The sequence below is a fragment of the Heliangelus exortis genome, chromosome 1 (genome assembly GCF_036169615.1).
Source record: "Heliangelus exortis chromosome 1, bHelExo1.hap1, whole genome shotgun sequence".
Lineage (NCBI taxonomy): Eukaryota > Metazoa > Chordata > Aves > Apodiformes > Trochilidae > Heliangelus > Heliangelus exortis.
The window spans coordinates 16,338,649-16,361,216 of NC_092422.1; the positions used below are offsets into that span (position 1 = coordinate 16,338,649).

At 39.7% G+C, this 22,568-nt stretch overlaps 1 protein-coding gene across 1 annotated transcript in view; it reads left to right on the forward strand.

Moving 5' to 3' along the window:
* The first annotated feature begins 420 nt into the window (after positions 1–420).
* DDX10 (DEAD-box helicase 10) overlaps positions 421–22,568 on the forward strand; it is a 164,037-nt gene continuing 141,889 nt past the window's right edge. Inside the window, exons 1-9 of the mRNA XM_071735039.1 lie at positions 421–683; positions 7,608–7,668; positions 7,887–8,017; positions 9,591–9,749; positions 10,196–10,316; positions 11,418–11,607; positions 13,300–13,426; positions 15,223–15,385; positions 16,861–16,945. Of these exons, the coding sequence (XP_071591140.1) occupies positions 432–683; positions 7,608–7,668; positions 7,887–8,017; positions 9,591–9,749; positions 10,196–10,316; positions 11,418–11,607; positions 13,300–13,426; positions 15,223–15,385; positions 16,861–16,945 (1,289 nt within the window). The 5' untranslated portion in view covers positions 421–431. The remainder of the gene's footprint in view (positions 684–7,607; positions 7,669–7,886; positions 8,018–9,590; positions 9,750–10,195; positions 10,317–11,417; positions 11,608–13,299; positions 13,427–15,222; positions 15,386–16,860; positions 16,946–22,568) is intronic.

Below are 22,568 nucleotides of genomic sequence, written 5' to 3' on the forward strand. Positions count from 1 at the left end.
GAGCCGAGCCGAGCCGAGCCGAGCCGAGCCGAGCCGAGCCGAGCCGAGCCGAGCCGAGCCGAGCCGAGCCGAGCCGAGCCGAGCCGAGCCGAGCCGAGCCGAGCCGAGCCGAGCCGAGCCGAGCCGAGCCGAGCCGAGCCGAGCCGAGCCGAGCCGAGCCGAGCCGAGCCGAGCCGAGCCGAGCCGAGCCGAGCCGAGCCGAGCCGAGCCGAGCCGAGCCGAGCCGAGCCGAGCCGAGCCGAGCCGAGCCGAGCCGAGCCGAGCCGAGCCGAGCCGAGCCGAGCCGAGCCGAGCCGAGCCGAGCCGAGCCGAGCCGAGCCGAGCCGAGCCGAGCCGTTCTTCAATTGCCCGCCGGGCTCCTTTTCCGGCGGCGCGTCTGGCTGACGCGTGCGTCCTGCGCCCAGCCCCGCCCCCGGAGCCGTGTGCGTCCCATGCGGGGCGGCGGGGGCAGCGCGGGCAGCGCGGGCCGGGCGGGCAGCATGGGCCGGGCGGGCAGCATGGGCCGGGCGGGAGGCGATGGTGACGGATCGGCCGCGATGGACCCGGTGCGCAGCTTCGAGCGCTGGAAGAAGAAATACACCCGGCGGACGAAGAGGCTGCGGCTGCAGCGCAAGGAGCGGAAGCGGCCCGACTGGCAGGTGGAGCGGGAGGGGATCAGCCGCCTGGTGCAGCGCTACCCCGAGGTACGGGCAGGGGCAGGCGGCTGGGGCTGCCGGGCCGGGCCGGCCCGGAGGGCGAGGGGCTTTGCAGGGCGGGAACGGGAGGGCATCCGGAGAGATGACCTGGAGGGGTCTTGCAGGAGGCGGAAGGACGGCCCCTCTCCTTCTGTGGTGTGTGTGGGGATAGGGCTGGGAGGATGGGGGGGGAGGTTCTGGGCAGGCGTGAGGAGTTCCCCTGGTTGGCAGGGCTGCTGCCCTGGCTGTGCCCGCAGGTAACGGGCTCGTTGGGTGCCACTGCTCAGCTCCATGAGGCAGGGCTGATCCTCCATTCCTTCCCGTTCTCCCCCCCAGGCAGAGGGGTGGAGGGCAATGACCACAGTCCCAGTGGTTCTGTGGAGGTGGCTGAGCGCGGGCCGTGGAGCCCCGGGCAGCGAGACCCTCAGGAGGGGAGGGAGTGGTTGAAGCAGGTGGTCACCACGGTTGTGACCAGTGGCATTTGTGTGCCCGGTGGCATTTGTGTGCCCAGGGGCACTTGGCCCAGCTGACCAGGCAGCGTGGATGTCTCGCTGTTGGACATGGAACACATATGTCTCAATGGAAGAGCCTGGCAGGCAAACGTGATAGAAGAGTGTTGTTTAACCTCAAGTTATGAAATAGGTACTGGAATATTAGAGGGTCAGGGGTTGTTTTGTCGCTCAGATTCTCTTGAATTTCTCTGGGAGAAGACTGGAGCCACACTGATTACTGGAAAAATGCTTGTACTCATGGATGGCAGCTTAGATGTGCTCTGCCTGTGCTGTTGCTCTGTGTCCTACCAACTTCTGCTGAATTTGCAGCTGCTGCTGGAGAGGAGTGTGGCAGTAGGGACTTTTTTGTGATTGTAAATTGATTGAGCAGAAAATAATTACATGAGGTATAGAAGAAACATGTCTGCTACTGTGAAGAGGTCCTGATAGCTTGTTTGGTTAAGATCTTGTAGGTAGTATTCTGAAGCTTAACACAATTATTGGCTTTACTGGCTTGAAAGCAAACAGTATGATTCCAAAGATGGTCAAATTACTGTTTTAAATCACAGATTATTTCTCAGGGAAAATAAACAGACTTATGAGTAATTGTTTTTGTGATAAAAACCAAAGATGGTAACTATAGAAATGATTAATACATTTTGTTGTGGATAAATTTTGAGTTATCTTGTTTCAGCAATATCATTCCAGTCACTGTAGAAATAGAGGACTTAGATGTTGCCTGTGAAAGCAGACTACTGGAGATGTTAAAAGCTTGCATTTTTTGGAGTGGGGTAACTACTGGTAGGTGTGTGTCTTTCCCTGTGGGATGAAAAACCTCCTACATTACTACAGCACTGTTGGACTGTTTGTTATAACCTAGTCTTAGATGGTTGCCTCTTTTGTAGTTTCTGGGGGGGTGTATGTCTGAGCAAAATTAAAAACTGAGTTAAAGCAACCTGGCAGAGGCTGCATACAGAGTTTGTGAACTCTGCACAGATCCCAGAGTGGTGACTTATTGTTTATATGCCGATTTGCAGTATCTATATGATAGATTAGTTTGTATTTCTGTGTATTTGAACACAGACAGGAAATGTGTAGTGAAATTAATTTTGCATGTTTTAAAGGTCTAAGATTATCCACCATGCTCTTCCTCTAAGAGTGTACTGTCTATAATTTCCAGAGTGAGAAGGATTGGAATGGGTAAAACAGGACATACAATAATGAAGACACAATCAAAGTACTTTGTTACTATATTTGTTTTGGTCATTTGTTGACATGGGATGGTGAATATCTGGCAGCATAGATTGAAAACATGAAATTTAGTGGTCATAGGTCATCTGTTACCTGTTGATCTGGGGACTCTTGCCTAAATGTAAGGCTGTTGATGAACATTGTCTTATCTGTCCAGTTGTGCTCATGGAAAACCATGGACAGCTAACTGATGTGCTGGGGAACTGACTGTGTGAACTCTTTCTAGTCCACTTTGTGACAAATTAGTCAAGTTAGATCAGAGTACTATTTGAAGTAAGCTGTCTGATCACACCTACAGCAGATTAGAGAGAGCTCACAAGTACACATTTCAAACAGATGAGTAGAGGTAATCAACTTAGTTTCCCTGTAGTAAATAAAGTTGATGTTTTCCACCAGTCCATGTAGATATGAAATAGATCTATCATGTGGTCTACCTCTGACACTGGTCCTCTTTACTCCTGCCATTTGGATGTTATTTAAAATTAAACCAGTAGCTTTGGAGTTCAAGGATACTACAACAGATCATTCCTGTGCTCCTGGAAATGTATAGGGCAGAGAAATAATATAGGAAGCTTTGACATGTCCTCTCATGACATTCCTATGCCTCACTTTATTCATACTGTTCTTACTACTTTTCATTCTTGGGCATCTTTAGAAGAGCTAGGCAATGATTTTAAAATTGATTTAAAGGGTTTTAAAGTGGAAGAGCAGAACAATATTTGTCTCCTTTGTAATTAATACATCCATTCTTAACAGGTCATCTAGAATTAAAAAGAAGTTGACCTCTTAAATACTTAAAGCAGCCTTAATTATTTAGAACAATTTCACATTGTTGCAATAGCCCACATTGTGTCACAAGCCTTTAAAATCTATACCTTTAGATGCACATAATGGATTGCTTGAATTATGATATAGTTTTCCCTTCTGTAGGCATACTGTTTTCCTATGTGGACCGTCTCTTAGTTGAAATTAAGCTGAACCTGTATGCATCACTGAGTGTGATTTAGCATGCAAAATAATAAGACTGGAAATTAGCCAAATATGTGGTATGTATATGTGAATTAATATATTAAATTATATATAATATAATATATATTTATATATATATAAATTAATATATTAAAAATTATCATCTAAATATGGAAATATTTGTCAAAAATTCCAATTTGTAAAAGTAAAAAAACCCACTTTTTAATGGTGATTTCTAATAGTTTCCCCACCCTTGCCAGAAATTGACTAGCTTGAAATATGTGCTTCTCAGCACAAGTGGGTGTTATAAAAATAATTCACCTTTAATATTTCTATGTAAAGTTTGGCAAAACTTTATTGCCCTGCCAGGATACAGTGAATGTTTGAAAACTACCTTGCAAGAGCTTTGCCTTGAAAGATGTCAAAAAACATATTTTAATAACAGTGTTACAGCATTTTATCTGAAGATTAAAGTAATGCATTACATTACTTGTTTATACTAGAGAGAAGTAGGCTTAAAAGAGTAGTGTTGTGATATAGATGCTTCAAACAGGTATAAACCCTCAGGAAAAAAAAAGTTCAGTTTTCTGTAGTAGACAGAACCTGTAGAAGGCTTGGTAGTTTGAGGAGATGTAAGGCTGATCTGACAGCTCAGTAGCTTTTAATTTGAGGCCTTATTCTGCTTATAGATACAGTTGTCTCTTTTATTTTCCTGTTTTTTTCTTTCTTTTTGAAACAAGTTCTGTGCCTTTTTTTTTTCTGCTGCTGTTGATCATTAAGAACTTTGCCACTGGAAGCTATCCATGCCTTTTGATGATTTTCTATCAGCTAGAACAGAGTTAAAAGTATTACATTTTATTTACTGCCTATACTTGATGTCTCAACATTTTTGTAAATAATTCAGCCAATTCAGGGACTCAGAGCACATGATCTTGGGGGTTTTGTGTGTGTGTATAATTATCACCTCTCAAGTATTCTGTTGAGGTGAATGCTGACAGAGAGGTAAATGAATAGATGTAAAGACAATTAATTACTTTTCTAGTACGATTTTTCCCTGTAGGTCAGCTCTAAAAAACTAAGTATATCAAGTGTTAGAGACTGGTGAATCTGGTGAGCTTCACCAGTTAGACTCTTCGAGTCCCAATCAAGTAGATGCAGGATTGTTGCATGTCCTGCAGTGAGTATTCCCAGTAGGTGCTCACATGTGCACACACACGTGTCCAGGCACACATGAACATGGACAGAGCAGTGCCTTTACCAGCACACACACACACACACACACACACACACACACACACACACACAGCCTGCACAAACATACAAAATGGGTTTTTCCAGTAGCTGGCATTAACTAAAGAATCTGCCCCAGAGCTGTCCTTAGGCTCTGGTTCCCCCAGGTGCTGGCACCAGCCCCCTCAGCCCCTGAGGTTCTTGGTCCCATGCCAGCTGCCAGCACTCTGCTCTGGGGCTGCTGCCCACTGGGCTGGCTGGCAGGCTGCTGCTGCTCTCTCAGCTGGGGTCAGAACAGAGGGTGTGTTTGCACAGAAGATGAATAAAAACAATGTAAGAGCAATTAATAGCAGTAGTAGTAAACAATTATTCTTATGTAAGAAACATTGAATTTTCACAATTTGAAGGGAGCTTTAAGATCATCTCATTCCAACCCCCCTGCCATGTGCTGGGACACCTCCCACTAGATCAGGTTGCTCAGAGCCCTCTCCAGCCTGGCCTTAAAAACTTCCAGGGATGGGGCTTCCACCATCTCTGGGCAACCTGTTCCAGTGTCTCACCATCCTCATGGTGAAGAACTTCTTCCTAACATCTAATCTAAATCTACCCTCCTCTAGTTTGAATCCATTCCCCCTAGTCCTATCACTACCTGACATTCTAAGGAGTCCATCACCAGCTTTCTTGTAGCCCCCTTCAGATACTGGAGGGCTACAATAAGGTCTGAGTAAGTCTTAGTAAGACTGTGGGATTGGCTGTGGTGGTGGAGTGCCAGAGTCAGTCAGACAAGCACACTGACCAGCCAGCTGCTACCCTGGACCAGCCCTTCCTTTCTTCATTTGCCTCTTTTCTTTTGCTGGTTTGTCCCCATCTCCCCTTCATCACTCCCTTTCCCTGCCTTTGGTCCTTTCCCTAGGCATCCTGTAACAAATGTTGCACAATCCCACAGCCCCTTTAGAACACCTCATGAGAAGCTGTGCAGTGTCCCTGATGTTTTTCCCCTGCAGCCCCCGGGGATTGCACACCCTGCCCGTCTGCAGGGCCTTGTGGGGAGTGGTGTGTGGGGTCACCAACACCTCAGTGGGGTTCACCTAGGAACCATCAGCTGCTGCTCTCCTCTGATGGTCCAGGGGAGGGGCTGAGTTGGGGTGCTTTCATAGAATCATAGGATTGGCCAGGTTGGAAAGGACCTCTGAGACCATCAAGTCTTTCTCTTAATCCACTACCACTGTGGTTCCCAGACCATGGCACTGAGTCCCACATCCATTTCTTCTTAAAGACCTCCAGGGACAGAGAATCCGCCACCTCCCTGGGCAGCCCATTCCAATGCCTGAATTACACCTTTAGCTTGGTGTACAGTGGTAGCATTGTTCTGATGGTTTTTGTCAGGTCTTTAAGTTCACAGTCACTAATCTTTAATCACATAACCTAATGCTAAGAATATGCAAAAACCCCCTTGATCCTAGCATTGCAAGAGTTGAAATGAAAAAGTGGAGTGGGGAAGAAGTGTGTTGTCTGGAGCTATTTCCTGAAGCATTTGTTTACCAGGCTGTGACCTTGCAGAACTTTTACTTTCATTGGTGATGACCGATCTCATACAGCAGCTGGAATACACTTCATTCTCATTGCTTCAAGGGATCTGAAAATATAGATGGTAAAAAGACAGCTTAGCTCCATTAAGCTGTAGAGGGAGGCTGGCAACAGTGTTTGCTGGTGGTCGTTGCAGATGGAGGAGTCAGCCTTCATGGACTGGAGCCCTAAAAGTTAAATTATTACAACTACAGGAAAGCTGCTCTCTTCCAGGAAGAAAGTGGCTGTGTACTTGGCATCAAAGTAATTTTTTTTTCTTTAGCTGGGTTACTTAAAAAAGTAGGGAGGTAAGAGCTCCCAAGTGCCATTTTATGGGATATGACTATCATACTCCATTTGCAGAAGCCTTCAAACCCAAGCTGCTCCTCTGTGGATATTCCCAGGAAAATGAATTTATGCATAGTGGGCATAAAAATTAAATCATAAACTCAGTGCTTGTTGTTTCCATACAGAAATATGAAATAATTGGCTAGTTATGTGTTTTGCCATACATATTTTATTATAATCTATATTGCCTGTCTGACTGGGACAGTTTTGAAGAAAAAGGCTACAGAAGTTCTGATTTTAGAGATACTGTTTGTGAAGTGCTTAGCATGAGTTGTAATTGCAAGTTATGTCTGGGGCTTGTGGCATACTGCAGTATAGAAATTTTTTGTTTGCATACCACAGAATTTTTTTAAACTGTGATTTTTAATTTTTTTTTCTTTCCCCTGAAAAATAATGTGTCTGGTTTTGGACATCCCAATAAAAAAACCCACATCAATAAAGTGGATCTAGTTCAGTGTTTGGCCATTGTAACGGTGTGGGCTGAAGCATTTGTCCTGTGAGAATAGGTTGGGGGAGCTGGATTTGCTCAGCCTGGAATGGAGAAGGTTTTGGGGTTGGGACAGGGACCTTACAGAACCCCCCGGTGCCCATGGGCAGATGATTGAGGAGATGGAACAGGGCAAAAGGGTGACAGACAACAGGCATAAGCTGAAGGAAGAGGGGCTTAGCAGATTGCACAGAGAGGCTGTCCAGCTGCCATCCTTGAGTGATTTCAAGACTGGACTGAGTGAAGCCCTGAGCAGTCTGATCTGACCTCAGAGCTTACCTGCCGTGAGCAGGGGATATGAGCAGAAATCTCTTCAGGTACCTTGAATTGTTCTCTGATTTCATGGTGGTCTGAGCTTTAAATCATGCTATTAGCCCGTGTAATTAAACTATATCTTATTACTTACTAAACAGTTTATGTTAGAAGAGCAGATTGGCTTAGATCAAGATATTAAGAGATTACCAGCCCAGCTAACTTGGACCAGGTCATACTGAACTACTGCATATTTATGTTAACAGCAACTTAAAGAATGCTATTTAATTTCTCTATTAGGCTTAGATTGTAATCACTGGTTAACTTACTTTGTTTCAGATAAATGCAAGTGAAATTCAAAGGTTTTCAGATTTTCCATTGTCAAAGAAAACACTAAAAGGTAAGTACAGAAGCTTTATTTGCAAATTCTTTTAAGTAAAAATGAATGTATTACTTATCTGCATATGAATTTTTTTTTGCTTTAAATTAAGTTTTACGTAAGTATTGGCCATCTACAGTGTTTTGTAAACAGGTGAATACAGCTCTGGGCAGAACAAAAATAAAGATTTTCTTTTTTTCTTTCTTTCTCACATTCTCTCTCCACTTTGCAAATACTAGGATTGCAGGAAGCTCAGTATCGTGTGGTAACGGAGATACAGAGGCAAACCATAGGTTTGGCTTTACAAGGTAAAGATGTACTTGGAGCAGCAAAGACTGGATCAGGCAAAACCTTGGCTTTTATTGTCCCAGTAAGTAATTTTCATCCTTCCATTTGTACTTAACCAAAGTTATCTTGGAAGTTTTGGATATCATGTGGCTTAGCTTAATAGATCTTAGGAGAAGGAACATTGGAAGGGAAGTATAACCCAATAAAGCCAAGATACTAGTTCAATAAAGCTGCTTGAAATTCTGAAAGAATTAAATTCTTGACCCCATGAATTTTCTGACACTTAGAAATTCCATTAGTAGACCCTGAGTGATTCAGGAGATGCTTTGTTCTTCTCTAAGGAATCTGTTTTCTTGGTGCAACTCGTAATTATCTGATTCTTTTAGAATTTGAAAACTATATATTATAGAGTGAAGAAAGGGTGAAATATCTTTAGTTCCTTAAGCCTTTTTTTTTATATGTATGGTTTTCACCCCCTTAAAAATTTTAGTATTTGGACTGTATATAGCAAACATAAGATTAGTGATGGTGGACTTCCACTAAGAACAGAATTAAAACTCCTGTCATGGATAATAGATGCTTGACTGTCTTACTCAAAATATCATGGTCTCCATTTCGTTTTTTCAAGTTGAAAGTATAACTGAGAAGTTTTCTTGAAGCATATGTATAAGTGGAATAAAACCCCATCATATTATGATTAAATAAAGGGAAAAAGAAGTGTGAGTTTTGAGTATGGAGGTGGTTTGTTTTTTTTGGTTTAAACATGACTTGCATTTTTGTAAGCATAAATTTCTTTGCAGCCTTTTCTGTCAGTAACTTTGGGAACAGTAATAGGTGTTCATATAGCCTCTCTGTTTCAGAAGATTTATGCTTTATGCTGTTTTTTTTAAAAAATTTTCATTAGTAAGAAATAAAATGTAGATGGCTTCAAAAGCTAGAGAACTAGAAGCAAGATTGCTCAATTAGTTAATCTAGGAGCAGAAGTACTTCGTTTTACAGACCTTATTTTAGAAAAGGTTTAGGGGAAAAAAGTGGTAAGACACAGGAGCTGAAGAATAGAAAAAAAATAATTTTACAAGGTTGTTTAACAAGCTTCAGTATTTCAGAATGCTCCAGGTAGTCATATATATGAAATCTTAGCATTAGGATTAGCTGAGACAGTGGTTCTGTGATACAAATTCATAACAGGAGGAATAATCCTGGTCTGAGGTATATGGCAGCTTTAGATGGAATGCTGTGTGTGTGTAGTGCATGTGGTTAGTACTGCTTCAAGTCTATAATCAGAACTAAAGCTGCAATAATTGACTTTTTTCTACTTGCACATTCTGTTTCTGGTTCCCACAAAACCTTATGAGCTGGGAAGTTTCTCATGTTTTTTCTACACTGATTAGTATTCTTGTATAAATGATAAAGGTTTAGTTTCCAGAATTAAGAAGAGTAGTATTAATTATGCAGTAAAATGTTTTATCATTTACCATCCATTACTCTGTGCTTTAGCTTGGTACTGGGAAACTTTGCTGTAGCAAATATAGTACGTGAAATGTACGCTGACATTTCTTCAAGTAATTACTTTAAGTAGCATGTTTTTTTTTTTTAATGACCCTTTTTATTACAAATTTGTTGTTCCATATCTGATATTTCTGTAATTTTTTCAGGCTTTGGAACTGCTGTATCGCCAGCAGTGGACTTCAGCTGATGGTCTGGGAGTTTTGATTATTTCACCCACTCGGGAACTGGCCTATCAAACCTTCAAGGTTCTGCGTAAAGTGGGAAAGAATCATGAATTCTCAGCTGGCCTTATCATTGGAGGGAAGGTGGGTCTCCTCTTGGTATTTGCTGTATGGAAGCATAAATGAGTGCTACATTAAGCTCTAGTTTAGGAAGGAGACCATGGAAGTGAAAAGGGTAGAAAGTAAGTAGCTAATGAGAACCTATGAGTGACCCACGCCTTTTCCTGTTTCTGTACTCTGTGTCTTTTGAAGCTTTTGCATATCTACACTCTTTCCAAGTTACATGACTGGACCTTCCTGACAAGCCTTTCAGGACTATCCTATTAATTTAGATTATTCTGAGGTATTTTTCACTCAAGCCACAAATGTGAGCATGCTGATGAAATTGTGATATCCCTGTAGAAAGCGTAAAGGCTGATTCTTGACTGTTCTTTCTAAAAGCTATCAATAGGTTAAGCTTGCCTGACCATCTCTGGTACTGGGTTTCTAGTGTGAACAACTAGAGCTAAGAGTGTTAAATTCCTTTTCAGGATCTGCAAGAAGAGTCTGAAAGAATCCACCACATAAATATGCTAATTTGCACCCCAGGACGGCTTCTGCAGCACATGGATGAAACCTCGTATTTCTATGCATCTGACCTGCAAATGTTGAGTAAGTTACTTAAGTATTTTCATATACTCAGAAATATTTTGTAAAATTGTATTATTGTGTGGGCACTTCCTTGAGTAAAAAGTTCATCCTAGTCATGGTATATAGATAAAATGGCATTTAAATTCACCCATGTACATATTAAAAAAGAAAATAAAACCTGTTTCATGTGTATACTTTTGCTCAAACACTTGCTGAGCGTGTCTTCCCTTGGAATGATAAGAACAAGTAATAAAACCCAAGTCTGAATGTAGTGCCCCATATAATCCTTTAGATCTGTCCAGGCTAATGCTGGCCTTTCCTTTCTGGCCATGGCTCCTGTGTTTTTCCTTACATGATAATTTGCTCATATGAAATATCCATTGCTTTGTGTGTCTTTTTGGCCAGTTTAAGAAAAAGTTTCTTTGAATGCTAAGACAGATTGTTGATCCTTTCATTGTATTGTTAGTATTGTTAATGTTTTTTATTTTGTTTTATTCATCCTTCCAGCATTCAGTGTAATGAAATGGTTTGCCTGCACCTGAGAACTGTGTAACTTTCAGGATAGATTGGGGAACTTCAAAGCGATTAAGAAGCTGATAAATGTGAAATTATGTTTGCTACATTTAGTAAAATTTGTGTCAGTAAGACAAAAATTGCATTAAATGTAGGCCCTTTCTTAAAGCTTTGTCTATGTGCTGCTCTTTTTATACTCTGTGTTTCAATGGTAAATTCAGCTTAGGTACAGGAAAGTCTTTTTAGCTGTGTCATGAATAGTACAATACTGTTTCATATTCCATGCTTTTGTTTCAGTAATAGGACAGGGAATTTGTAATTTGCATTCTGTTTGCAAATTGCTGAACTTGAAATGCAGATCTTTTATTGTTCAGCATGTGAAGCTGAGGACTGTGCTATATAGATTATGGGAAATGCTATTTCTTATATTGCAGGTTTTTTAAAAACATGTTTAATGAAGAACTAGAGAGAATATTGTCAGATACATTAATTAATTTCTGCAGTTTAGGTAGGCATCAATTTTTGTACTGTATGGATTTGGTGTGATTTTTTTAAAATGTATGTAAATAAAGCTAAATCCTGATTTTCTCAAACTGTCTCTCTTTTCAGTTCTTGATGAAGCTGATAGAATTCTAGACATGGGCTTTGCTGATACGATGAATGCAATCATAGAAAATCTACCCAAGAAACGTCAGACCTTGCTTTTTTCTGCAACACAAACAAAATCTGTGAAGGATCTTGCACGGCTGAGTCTGAAAGATCCAGAGTATGTTTGGGTTCATGAGAAAGCCAAATTCAGGTATGTTGGGATAATTTTTTTCCCTTTGTTGAGTTAAACAGGTGGGGATTCTACTTAACCTCTTCTCTGATTGTCAGTCCCCTGAATCAGAAGATGACATACTCCTATTGGGAAAGTGCAGAATGACAGTCTGGGTTTTGTACTGAATATTAGATGCCCAAAGAAAAGCATGTGACATTAGTCACATTAGTCCCTATTCAGTGAGTCTTGTGGATTCCTGATGTGCTGGCTTTATTGTGCACGTGAGCTGGAGTTGTCATGCCATACAGTTCAGATCAGAACAGGAGGACCTTGTGAGAAGTGCAGAATGTGGTCTGTCAAGCTCAAAAATTGAACATGTCACTAAATAAAGAAAATATACACATTGTTTTTTTAGCAGATTTTTTTTTTTAATTCTAAGTGGAGAATGTTAATACTTTGCATTCCTGTAGGTTCTGTGATCCAAGTGTCATTAGTTAAGAACATGTATGACTTCTTTTTGCCTTTCTGTTAAATTTGTGTATATTGTAATGTGTATATGTCAGATGAGCAAATGAGAAATCATCAGCAAAGTGAACAACAGAAACAAGTTGAATCCAAAAGCAGTTTTAACTATTTGTTTTAATTATTACTGTATTGTACTGCAAATGCTTTTCTTCAGTCTGCTTTATTATCACAACATCTTAAGCATGATTGTCTGAAAAAATTGTGTGGTTAATGGCCTCTTAGCATAAGGGGATGTAGAAGTCTAGTATGTAGTCTCCATTTTGAGGGCTGTCTGTACACCTCTTTCGCAGATCTCACATTTTTTTGTGAAGTCTAGTTTTAAATTACATTCTTTTAATATTTGGGAGGGTGCAATTAGATAGTAAACTGAATTTTAAAAAAAGGAAATTATTAATTACTGCCTTAGTAGACAATAGGTTATTGACTTATGAAAACAGTTTCCTCTGAAAGACTTAAAGGGGCTGTGGCGTAATTCAAAGTAGAATAAAAACTGGAGCTTGTGCCACCTAGAATGGTGAAATTTATAAAATAATTTTGAATACCATTGGTCTATTTCTTGTGAAGCAGAGGAACTGTGAGAGATGAACGTTTAGATGTATTCCAAGGACAAATATGCCAAAGAATTTTTAAAGTTGAGTTTTGTAAAGAATGGAAAGGTGAGCTGAGATGACAATTCAGAGTTTTATAAAGTCTCTCTGCATGTCAGGGTGTATCAGCTGTAGTACACCAATGCTCCTTTTTTTCAGGATTGGACTGTGCTTTGAAATTTTCTTAAGCTCAAATGATACTTTAATAGGATTAATAGATAATATTGCATTTTAATTCAAGGCAGTTTGAATTTCACTTCTTAAATGTGGAAATAATTTAGCTTGCTAATAGTAAATGAATTTAGAAGTAATGTCAAAAGTCCATCCCCTTCTCCCTGCTGGCTTTTTGCAAGAAAATTGGTTCATTTTTCAAGAGTAGCTTTCTCGTGAAGCTGTTAAGATTTATTCCCTAAAGTTGGAGAACTTTCCAGCCTGACTTTTTTTTTTTTTTTTTTTTTTTCCCCTTCTTTTCCTGGGTATTTGTCAGACACTCCTAACTTAAAGAAGAGGCCAGGTATCTCTGTATATATTGTATGCCTGCATAGTCTTTCTCTTCTCCTCTTTCTCATTTTAATATTATGGGAAATGTCAGTATCTAAATGTGTTTTTTTTTTCCTAGTACCCCAGCGACTTTGGATCAGAACTATGTTGTTTGTGAGCTTCATCAAAAAGTAAACATGCTATACTCTTTCCTGAGAAGTCACTTGAAAAAGAAGAGCATTGTGTTTTTTGCAAGCTGTAAAGAGGTATGGCTGTTCCCCTCTCCCCATAGCACTTTAAAATACTACAAATAAGATATTAATTTAGAACTCAAGGCACCAGAGAGGTGCCTAGACTAGTTTGCCACAGGAAATTGGGGAGGAACTGTACAACACCTGCTCCTGTAGGCATGTCATGCAGGGCTTGGCTGCTGGGAAGCTCAGCAACCCAGGCTCAATACAGAAAGGTCATGAAGACTTTGGTGTACTCAGCCATTTTTGTGCTACACTGCTGAAAAAGTGCAAGATGCCCAGCTAATTCTATTTTGTGAAACAGTTTACGGTATTTTTGTTGTTCTGTAGTTGGCTGGTGAGTACAGTGAGGTGATCAACTTAGTTGTGTGGAAATTCTCTGAGCTGCAGCTGTTAGTGCAACATACACAGTTTCGGTAACTGTTTTCATAAAAAATAGTTGCAGGCTATAAAATAATGCTGGGTCATGATATTGTGTGTATGATAAATAGACTGCTTTTATGAGAGAAGCTGTTGAACCTTGAAGTAGTAAACTAAGACTCTGTAGATTGCTTTGAGTTCAAACAAGGCAAAGCACTGCACCTCTCCAGTACTGTCTCAAAGCAGTGCTTCTGGTGGACTTCTGTTATTTCAATCCCTTGCATATAGTGTAACCAGTCGTGTCCCAAGTCATTCTTGCTGTTGCATTCTCTGGTTCCTTGTAGGAAATGCCAGTCTTGTGCCAATTTAATTTTCAGTTTTTAGTACCTGGGCGTGTGACAAAGTCTCAAAATAGCATCTCTTGTCTATGATAATTGAGTCCATCATCAGCAAGTTTGCAGACAACACTAAGCTGGGGGGAAGTGTCGATTCGCTGAAAGGCAGGAGGCTCTGCAGAGGGACCTGGACAGACTGGAGAGTTGGGCTGATTCCAACGGGATGAGGTTCAACAAGGCCAAGTGCCAGGTCCTGCACTTTGGCCACAACAACCCCATGGGGAGCTCCAGGCTGGGGACAGAGTGGCTGAGAGCAGCCAGACAGAGAGGGACCTGGGAGTTTGGGTCAACAGGAAGCTGAACATGAGCCAGCAGTGTGCCCAGGTGGCCAAGAAGGCCAATGGCATCCTGGCCTGTATCAGGAACAGTGTGGCCAGCAGGTCCAAGGAAGTGATTCTGCCCCTGTACTCAGCATTGGTGAGGCCACACCTTGAGTACTGTGTCCAGTTCTGGGCTCCTCAGTTCAGGAAGGAGATTGAGGTCCTGGAGCAGGTCCAAAGGAGGTCAACCAGGCTGGTGAAGGGACTCGAGCACAGATCCTATGAGGAGAGGCTGAGGGAGCTGGGGGTGTTCGGCCTGGAGAAGAGGAGGCTCAGGGGAGAGCTCATCACTCTCTACAACTCCCTGAAAGGAGGGTGTAGCCAGGTGGGGGTTGGTCTCTTTTCCCAGGCAACCCTCAGCAAGACAAGAGGGCACGGTCTCAAGTTGTGCTGGAGGAGGTTTAGGTTGGACATTAGAAAGAATTTCTTTACTGAGAGGGTGATCAGACATTGGAATGGGCTGCCCCGGGAAGTGGTGGATTCTCCATCCCTGGAGATATTTAAAAGGAGATTGGATGTGGCACTCAGTGCCATGGTCTGGTAACTGCAGCGGTAGTGGATCAAGGGTTGGATTTGATGATCTCTGAGGTCCCTTCCAACCCAGCCAATTCTATGATTCTATGTGTAGAAAAGTATTTTATTTGATGTACTAAGTCCATTTCTGTGTACTGGAAGCGGTCTTAACAAGTTTAATCTTGAAGTTAATTTCCCTCCCTCCCCCTTGTTTGTTGGATAGGTCCAGTATCTATTCAGAGTGTTCTGTAAACTTCAGCCTGGTCTTCCTGTACTGGCACTCCATGGCAAGCAACATCAGATGAAGAGAATGGAAGTCTACACTTGTTTTGTTCGGAAGAAGGCAGCAGTACTTTTTGCTACAGATATTGCAGCTCGTGGCCTGGGTAGGTACCCACAGAGGCAGGAGTTATTCACAACATGATGGTCTAACCCTTGGGAGACATTATTAGTGGTTATATTCCCTGAAGACCAACCTGGTTGATAAGAAATTAATCTGTAAATCACTTAAGAGCTCATTAGGGTAGCTCAGAAGTGATGTGTTTCTCAAGAGTTCAGCTGTTTATTTGCTGAAGTGGCCCACTTAATTTGTACTTACTTTTTCTTTCTGTCCCAGAAAGACCTATGTTGTCACTAGTTTTGTAATGGCATTTGTTATTGAGATAGTGGAAGCTGTAATTTTTTTTTTTTTTGTTCAAGTCTGTAGACAATCTAGTTTTCCCAGCCATACTTTATGACAAATATCTGGAACAAGAGAAAATAGAAATAGTGATTTATTTGCTTACTATGTGCTTTAAGCCAAGATCTCAGCAGTTTTGAGTATTTCTGATGAACCTGTATCTTATGGGTTATTCTGAAAGATATGAAAAATTACTACCTCCCAGCATGTGGAAATGAAAACCTGAAGAAATTTTGGTGTCTAAACTATGAATGATGTTATGGGACTTTATTCTTAAGGAGGCAGAAAAATAGTGGAGGGAAAAAGGAAGAATATTTATAGAACCTGTTTTGGTTTGAGTTTCTTTTCTTTGGTTGTTACCTGCTGATTAATGATGTACTTTATGTTTTCCATGGATACTTTGGGCTTTTTTTTCTCCCCTCCTTCTTAGTACTTGGAGGCTTTTAAGTATGACACAACTACTTTCAGGTGTCTGCTTGTTTTTTTGTTTCAGACAGCAAACTCTGTTGTCCAAACGAGCTGGGGTTGGAGTGTAGGTATAATTGTAGAGTGCAAGGTAGCTAGAGACTTACCAAGAAGTTACACTAACTTCAGTGCAGAGCATGCTGCTGCCAGATGAAGTGCAGTAGTTAGAAAATGCTTATTTAATAATATTAATTACATTCAATGCTAACTTTATTAGGCTAGGTCATCTCCTCCTGTCTGCAAGAGTGTGGTATTTTTGTATGTGGACAGCTGAAGTAATGCTGTCTCACCACAGTTAACTTCAAATCCCAGTGGAGTAGGTATTGATACTGTAGGTGAGAAGGGGGTCGGATATTGTTACTTAATTGGGGTCAGATATTGTTACTTAATTGTTGAATGTGGTGCTTTATTATCTGTGTGACACAAAACATGCCTGCTCTTGTCAAGTGTGAAATTATGTTCCATTCAGTACACTGTCATAATTTAGGAACTGAGGACAACATTAATTATAGTTTTCTTTGATTGAGAGGATGATTGTTTATTAAATGCTAATACATGCAATTAATTTTATTTTCATTTCAGAGCTTGCACCTAGTGTCTGTAAACTGGTCTAAATTATGGTTCTTACAGGAATTAATGCCTTAAAATAATGTTGCACTTGAATAAGCAGATTTTGAGTACTGTGAGGTTAGGTTTTGACATTTTTTCTTTACGCAGATTTTCCAGCAGTGAACTGGGTCATTCAGTTTGATTGTCCAGAAGATGCAAACACATACATCCACAGAGTGGGAAGAACAGCCAGGTTTGTTTTAACTTTTCTTTTATATTTTAATTTTTAAAATTAAATCACTAAAGGTACAGATAATTGGCTAAAGGCTCACTTGAAAAAAAATCAAGGTAAAAATTGGAAAGAAAGAAGGGCTGTTTTCACCAAAAGACATCTCTGAGTACTTAAGGTAATGTTTTACCATAATTATTTATTATTTAATTAATTTATTTAATTAATTAATTATTTAATTAACAGAGATCTTACAGCCCTCTGTGCTACAGGAGTCTGAAATCTGTCATTCTGGATCAAATGGCATTAACTTTTGGTGACAGTTACAGGAGTGTGTGCCTTTGCCCTCTTTCAGAATTTGAGTTCAACTCGTGTTTTTGTTGCAGCTGGGAAGGTTTCTGGGAATGGGTTTCTGCCACATGCTTTCCTGCATCTTCCTTTTTCTTATCTTCATGTTATAATAGAAGGGAATAATTATTTTATAAGTGCTTTTGGAAAGAAACTATGAACAAATCAGTGAATGCTGTACCTAAATAGGCAAAACATGTAGGTATTTGGCTAAATTAAAATCTAAATATTATCTCTTGCATCCCAATTGAGAAGGAGCATATAGACTTAGAATTTTTTTTTTTCCTCTCCCTTATTTTCTAATCCTATATGGCTTCCACAGAAGGCTTGTAATTTTTTTTTTATGGCAGTCACCATTGAAGGGAAAAATCTCTTTGATGCTGTTTAGTTGGCTGTTTCTGGAAGGCCTGTGGAGCTCTTCCCAAGCTGTGTTGCCGAGGTAAAACACCTCTCTGGAGCTGTAATCCTCAGGACTTGTCTCAGTTCTCATTTGGTGCTGAGAAGAGCCATTATGAGTAGGTTTAGAGTGGAGAAGCAGCTACATACAGATAAGTAATTTTCCTTTATTATGATGCTTTTAATATAATGTTACTCTGACAAGGAATGTTGGCCTTGCAACCTTAAGGGTCATTCTTCAGCAGCCTGTTCAGTACAGCCTTCTCTGATTACTTCAGTAAAAATTGAAGCAGTCCTTGAAATAGATCCCTTCAGTGAACTTAACAGCATGAAATAAATTTTAGAAAACAAAACAAGGGAGGTGCCTGCTCATTTTAAGTAGATCCTGTGTGCTAAGTAAATATGCCAAGGTAGTTTTAGATGTGGGTAATTGAGAACATACTTCCCACCTAACTTTTAAGTGTTGACTAGGAAACTTCACTTGGTTTCAGTAGCTACGGTTAGTAGAGAAGCTTGTTTTTCTTCTAGAGACTTGATAAAAAGAAACTGAACTGCAGCTTAGGAGGCCTCATTAATGAAGGCCTACTTCAATAATTACAAATTTTCATAGGTTATGAGGGTGCGTAATTGCATGGAATGAAAGCTAAATTAAATAGCTACCTAAGAGACTGTTAAACTGTAATTAAAACTGGGAAGCCACATACTGTTTACTTTTGAAATCAAATTATTTTGTGATACAAAAATAAATATGAAAGTCAAGAGAGAAAGTATTTTGGGAATGGGGCTGAAGAACCCTGGACTAACTGTTGTAGATATGTTCCCATATCTATTTTACAGTTTTGCAAAACCTCACGTAAGATGAAAGATAATGATTGTTTTTTTAAGTGGGTAAGACCACTGTGTTTCCTAAGCATCATTTCACTTGCGTTTCACCCCGCTGGGAAACATAAATCACACATCCTCCATTCTTGATTTATGGTAAAGTAAGATCAAGAAAATTTGGATGTTGTCCAGTAATGCTTTTACTTTAAAGTAAAATTGGCATACCTTGATTTTTAAAAAATGTTAAATTTATTTTATTTTTTTAAACTTCAACGTTATGCTGTGATTGTAGTGATTAGAAGCTATTTCTTCCAATTGCATTTGGAAATATTTATTTAAAATCTTAACAAGTTCAGTAACAGAATTCCTAAAATACTGACAATATCATGGTAATGCCCAGGACTTGTGGACTCTACAACTTGGAAAATTACAGAGAGGGGTGTGTTTATTCAGCACTGGGCACACGAGGGGATAATTCCTCCAAAATCCATGTGTGCCAATCCTGCAATTTGGCTTTTATTACAAACACTGAAGTTTTACATATTCATGAGATTTTGCAATACACCCACACACATGCATCACCTTCTCCTGCTTCCTATTAAAATTAGTCCCAAGAGGTCATTTTCATAATCTCCTCCCTCCTGCCCTTGCGTAGTGTCTCCTGGTGAGGGTCGTGGGAGTCATGGGGTTGAAGTAAAAATGAAGCAAAGGTTTTTCTCTGGGTAAACTTTTCACCTCTTCCTCTCCAGGCATGTGCATTCCTTCACTCTTCAGCCAAGCCCACAACACGTTCTGTTTCTTATCTCAAGGTTGCTATAGTTATCAGTTCAGCACATGTATTTCCCTTATAAGCTGATGACTACCTAAACAATTTCTTACCTTCTGTTAAACAAGCATTCTGTGTTAGCTTCTGTCAGGTAAATGTGACCCCTAGACAGTTAGTATCAGGCATTTTATAGTAACCCTTACATCACCCATAAATATTTTTTGCTATATTTTTGTCACACAATCTCTTACCAAGTCTGTAATTTAAAATACTGGATCACAGTATTTTTCCATGGCTTTTGATTTCCAAAATTCTAAGCAAATAATATTCGTAGCAATTGTCTGCAAAATTAATTTATTCTGGCTTTTAAATTCTATTGATGCCTTCTGTTCTGTAGCCTATGAATCCCTATGGTTGAAAATATTCTTTGCTTAGTTTTGTGAAACAAGTTACAGTACCACTAGGGGACAGCAGAAGATAATAATTTTTGAAGCATACTGATACACACTTTTTTTTTTCAACTGTTTTTTAAACATAATTTGTAAGTTGGGAAAAGAAACATTTACAGGGATGTTTTTCTTTCAGTTGTGATTGCATTGATGAGTACAAAAGAGGCTGAGAATTCTATTCTACCTGGCTGTTCATGCGTAAATATCTTGGATTTTGGATGTACCTGTATTTATTTTTTTTTCCCTTCAGAGAGGACTATTAAAAACTATTATTTAAGTTTAGTGATTTTTCTATCAGGAATATTGTTTTAAAGAATCTTAAACAGAACAAGTCTGTTCTGCTCTGTGGTATGTCCAGAACTCCTATATAGGCTTTAGGTTTAACTCAGGCTCAGGCTTCTCATGGTATTAAGGCGCATTGAATAGGTTTGTTGAGTGCTTAAACTGATTTAGGAAAGTCACTAATTTTGTTGTTGACATTAAAAGTATTGTTCATACAGGCATGCATCTTCTGTCTAGCTAGCTCTACATATGATTTTTTCCTTTTGGTAAATTTGGTAAATATATAGTGAAAATAAATGGAATAATAGAAGTCCATCTTCCCAAACCTGGATGCTCCATTGCCCACCATCTTTATACTGGCTAGTCTAATGATTAGAACCAGGAAGTACAAATGAAGACTTAATCTTTTTTAACACATTGTGAATACTGAACAACAGACACACATCAAATTTTGGAAGGTGAAAGGAGTAGGTCCCATAATGATCATATTCTATTGTGAAGTACAGTGCTTTGAAGCATGCTCATTGAGGCTCTTCTTAAGTAGTTGTACATTATGTGTGTGAAAATGCGACAAATAAGCCTTTAGAGTAATCTTTGCAAGTGACAATACAGCATTTAAAAATGTGAGTGACCTAATGGACCTTTTTTCCAATGGTGGAAGATAGATTTTTATTTTAATTTTTTTTTTTTTAATTGGGAAATGCATCCTAGGGATACCTGTCTTGGGTCCTGAATAAACAGTGCAGTCAAAATGTCAGGCCCTTACTTGATTTTTTTTTTTTTTTTTTTTTGTATTTAAGACCCATTGAAGCAGTTTCACTGATGTTTCTTTAAAAATAAATGCTGCATTTAGACCATCTCATATTAAATAGCAGTCGTCATCATCCTAACTAAAGTTAAGAATAGCTGCTAGTGGAAGTCACAAGGAATTGTTGGCACCACGTATTTAACTTGTAACTTCCATTATTCAGTTCTCTAAAATTTAACACTGTACCCTTGCTATTTTAACACAGACTGTCTGACTGGCACTGTGTTACCTGTTAGAATTCTCTTCATAATGACATAGTATGTGTCTTCAGTGCACTGGAATATAAAGTGGCTAAGGTTGTTTGCTGCTGACATGAACCTACCCTGTAAGCTGTGATAAAAAATGAATAAGCATATGTATTTTAATGCAGTAGAGTGGATGCAGCTGCTATGGAAAATGAATTGCTTGCAGTCTAGGCTGGAGAACTTAACAACCTTTCAAGGCCTTTTGAATTCAATTTATTTTGACACTAGCATGATAAGATTGGTGAGCTACTGCCTATTCTTGTCCATTATTTCTTGTGACTAAGTCTGTTTGGCAAACAAGGACACCTAGCCAGTATGACTGAATGAAGGGGATTAGGGTTTTGTGGTATGAATAAAACCCAGTTGCATGGTTCTCAGAACTTGGCAATAGATATAAATGGGCTGCTGTCCACGCAGGAGAAGGAAAGAATATTGAGTGATCAGAGAGAAACCAAACCAAACCAAACAAACCCTAAAATAAACACACCCTGAAGCAATCTCTGATTGTATAGTAATATTTACCAATAATTTTTTTAGGATACCAAACTAATATCTGTGCAGTGGAATAGGAATGAATAAAATGCTCTTTAAATGCTCTATGGGATATTGAACTGTTCATAACCCATGGGATAGAGCTCTTCTCCCTGGCTGCACCAAGGAACCAGCAGTGACCACGGTTGTCTGCAGCATTTGTTCAGTGTGAATAGCAAGCACATTTTCTGTTCCATTGTAATTTTTTTGGGCTGCTTTAGTATGACTTTCTGTAGGTGATACATCAGAGTTTCAGTTAGCAGTGCACACATATCACTTGTTAAAGATTTGTTGTTTTAAAGAAAAATACCTACTATGAAAAGAGACCATTGATTATGTAGATGGGATAGAAATTCTGATATTCATGCATTTGTTTTCTGTGTGCATTTGTCATTTAGAAAGAGAATAACAAATGACCATGTTATAAAAGAAAGATAGCAATGTAGAAGGTATGATAAACTGTAGATAAACCTCTTCCTGCTCCTGGGCCTGGAGAAATAATGTTTTCTTGATTTGAAGCTTAGATTTTACCAGTCCTCATGTCAAAAGGCCCAGAATGTAATGTAATTGGAATTGAAGTTTTGCCTGGACTGAGTCCAACGTGAGAGACTTAAAGCTGTTACTTTGCTTTAGAAATATGTTTAAAAATAGTAGCTTATACAGTAAGATTTAATAGTTAAATTAAAAGAAAAAAACAACACCGCAAAACAAACTGTGAATTATTACGTTCATATTTCTGTGGAAAGTCTCTGGGGCAGATATGAATATTAGTTTAGTTGAAGGATAATGTGTGGGTGAACAGATTTACTCATGGCTATCAGATTGAAATAGATCTTCTCAGAATTAAACTGACCATTTTGATATGCTTTGAATATGTTGCTATTGATACTTTATGTTGTTCTTTTACATAAATAGAGTGGTACACAGGAAAACGTCTGCATCAATAAAATGCTTTGTACTTCACTGCCCTGGCTATTTTATCAATTAATTGAAAATAATT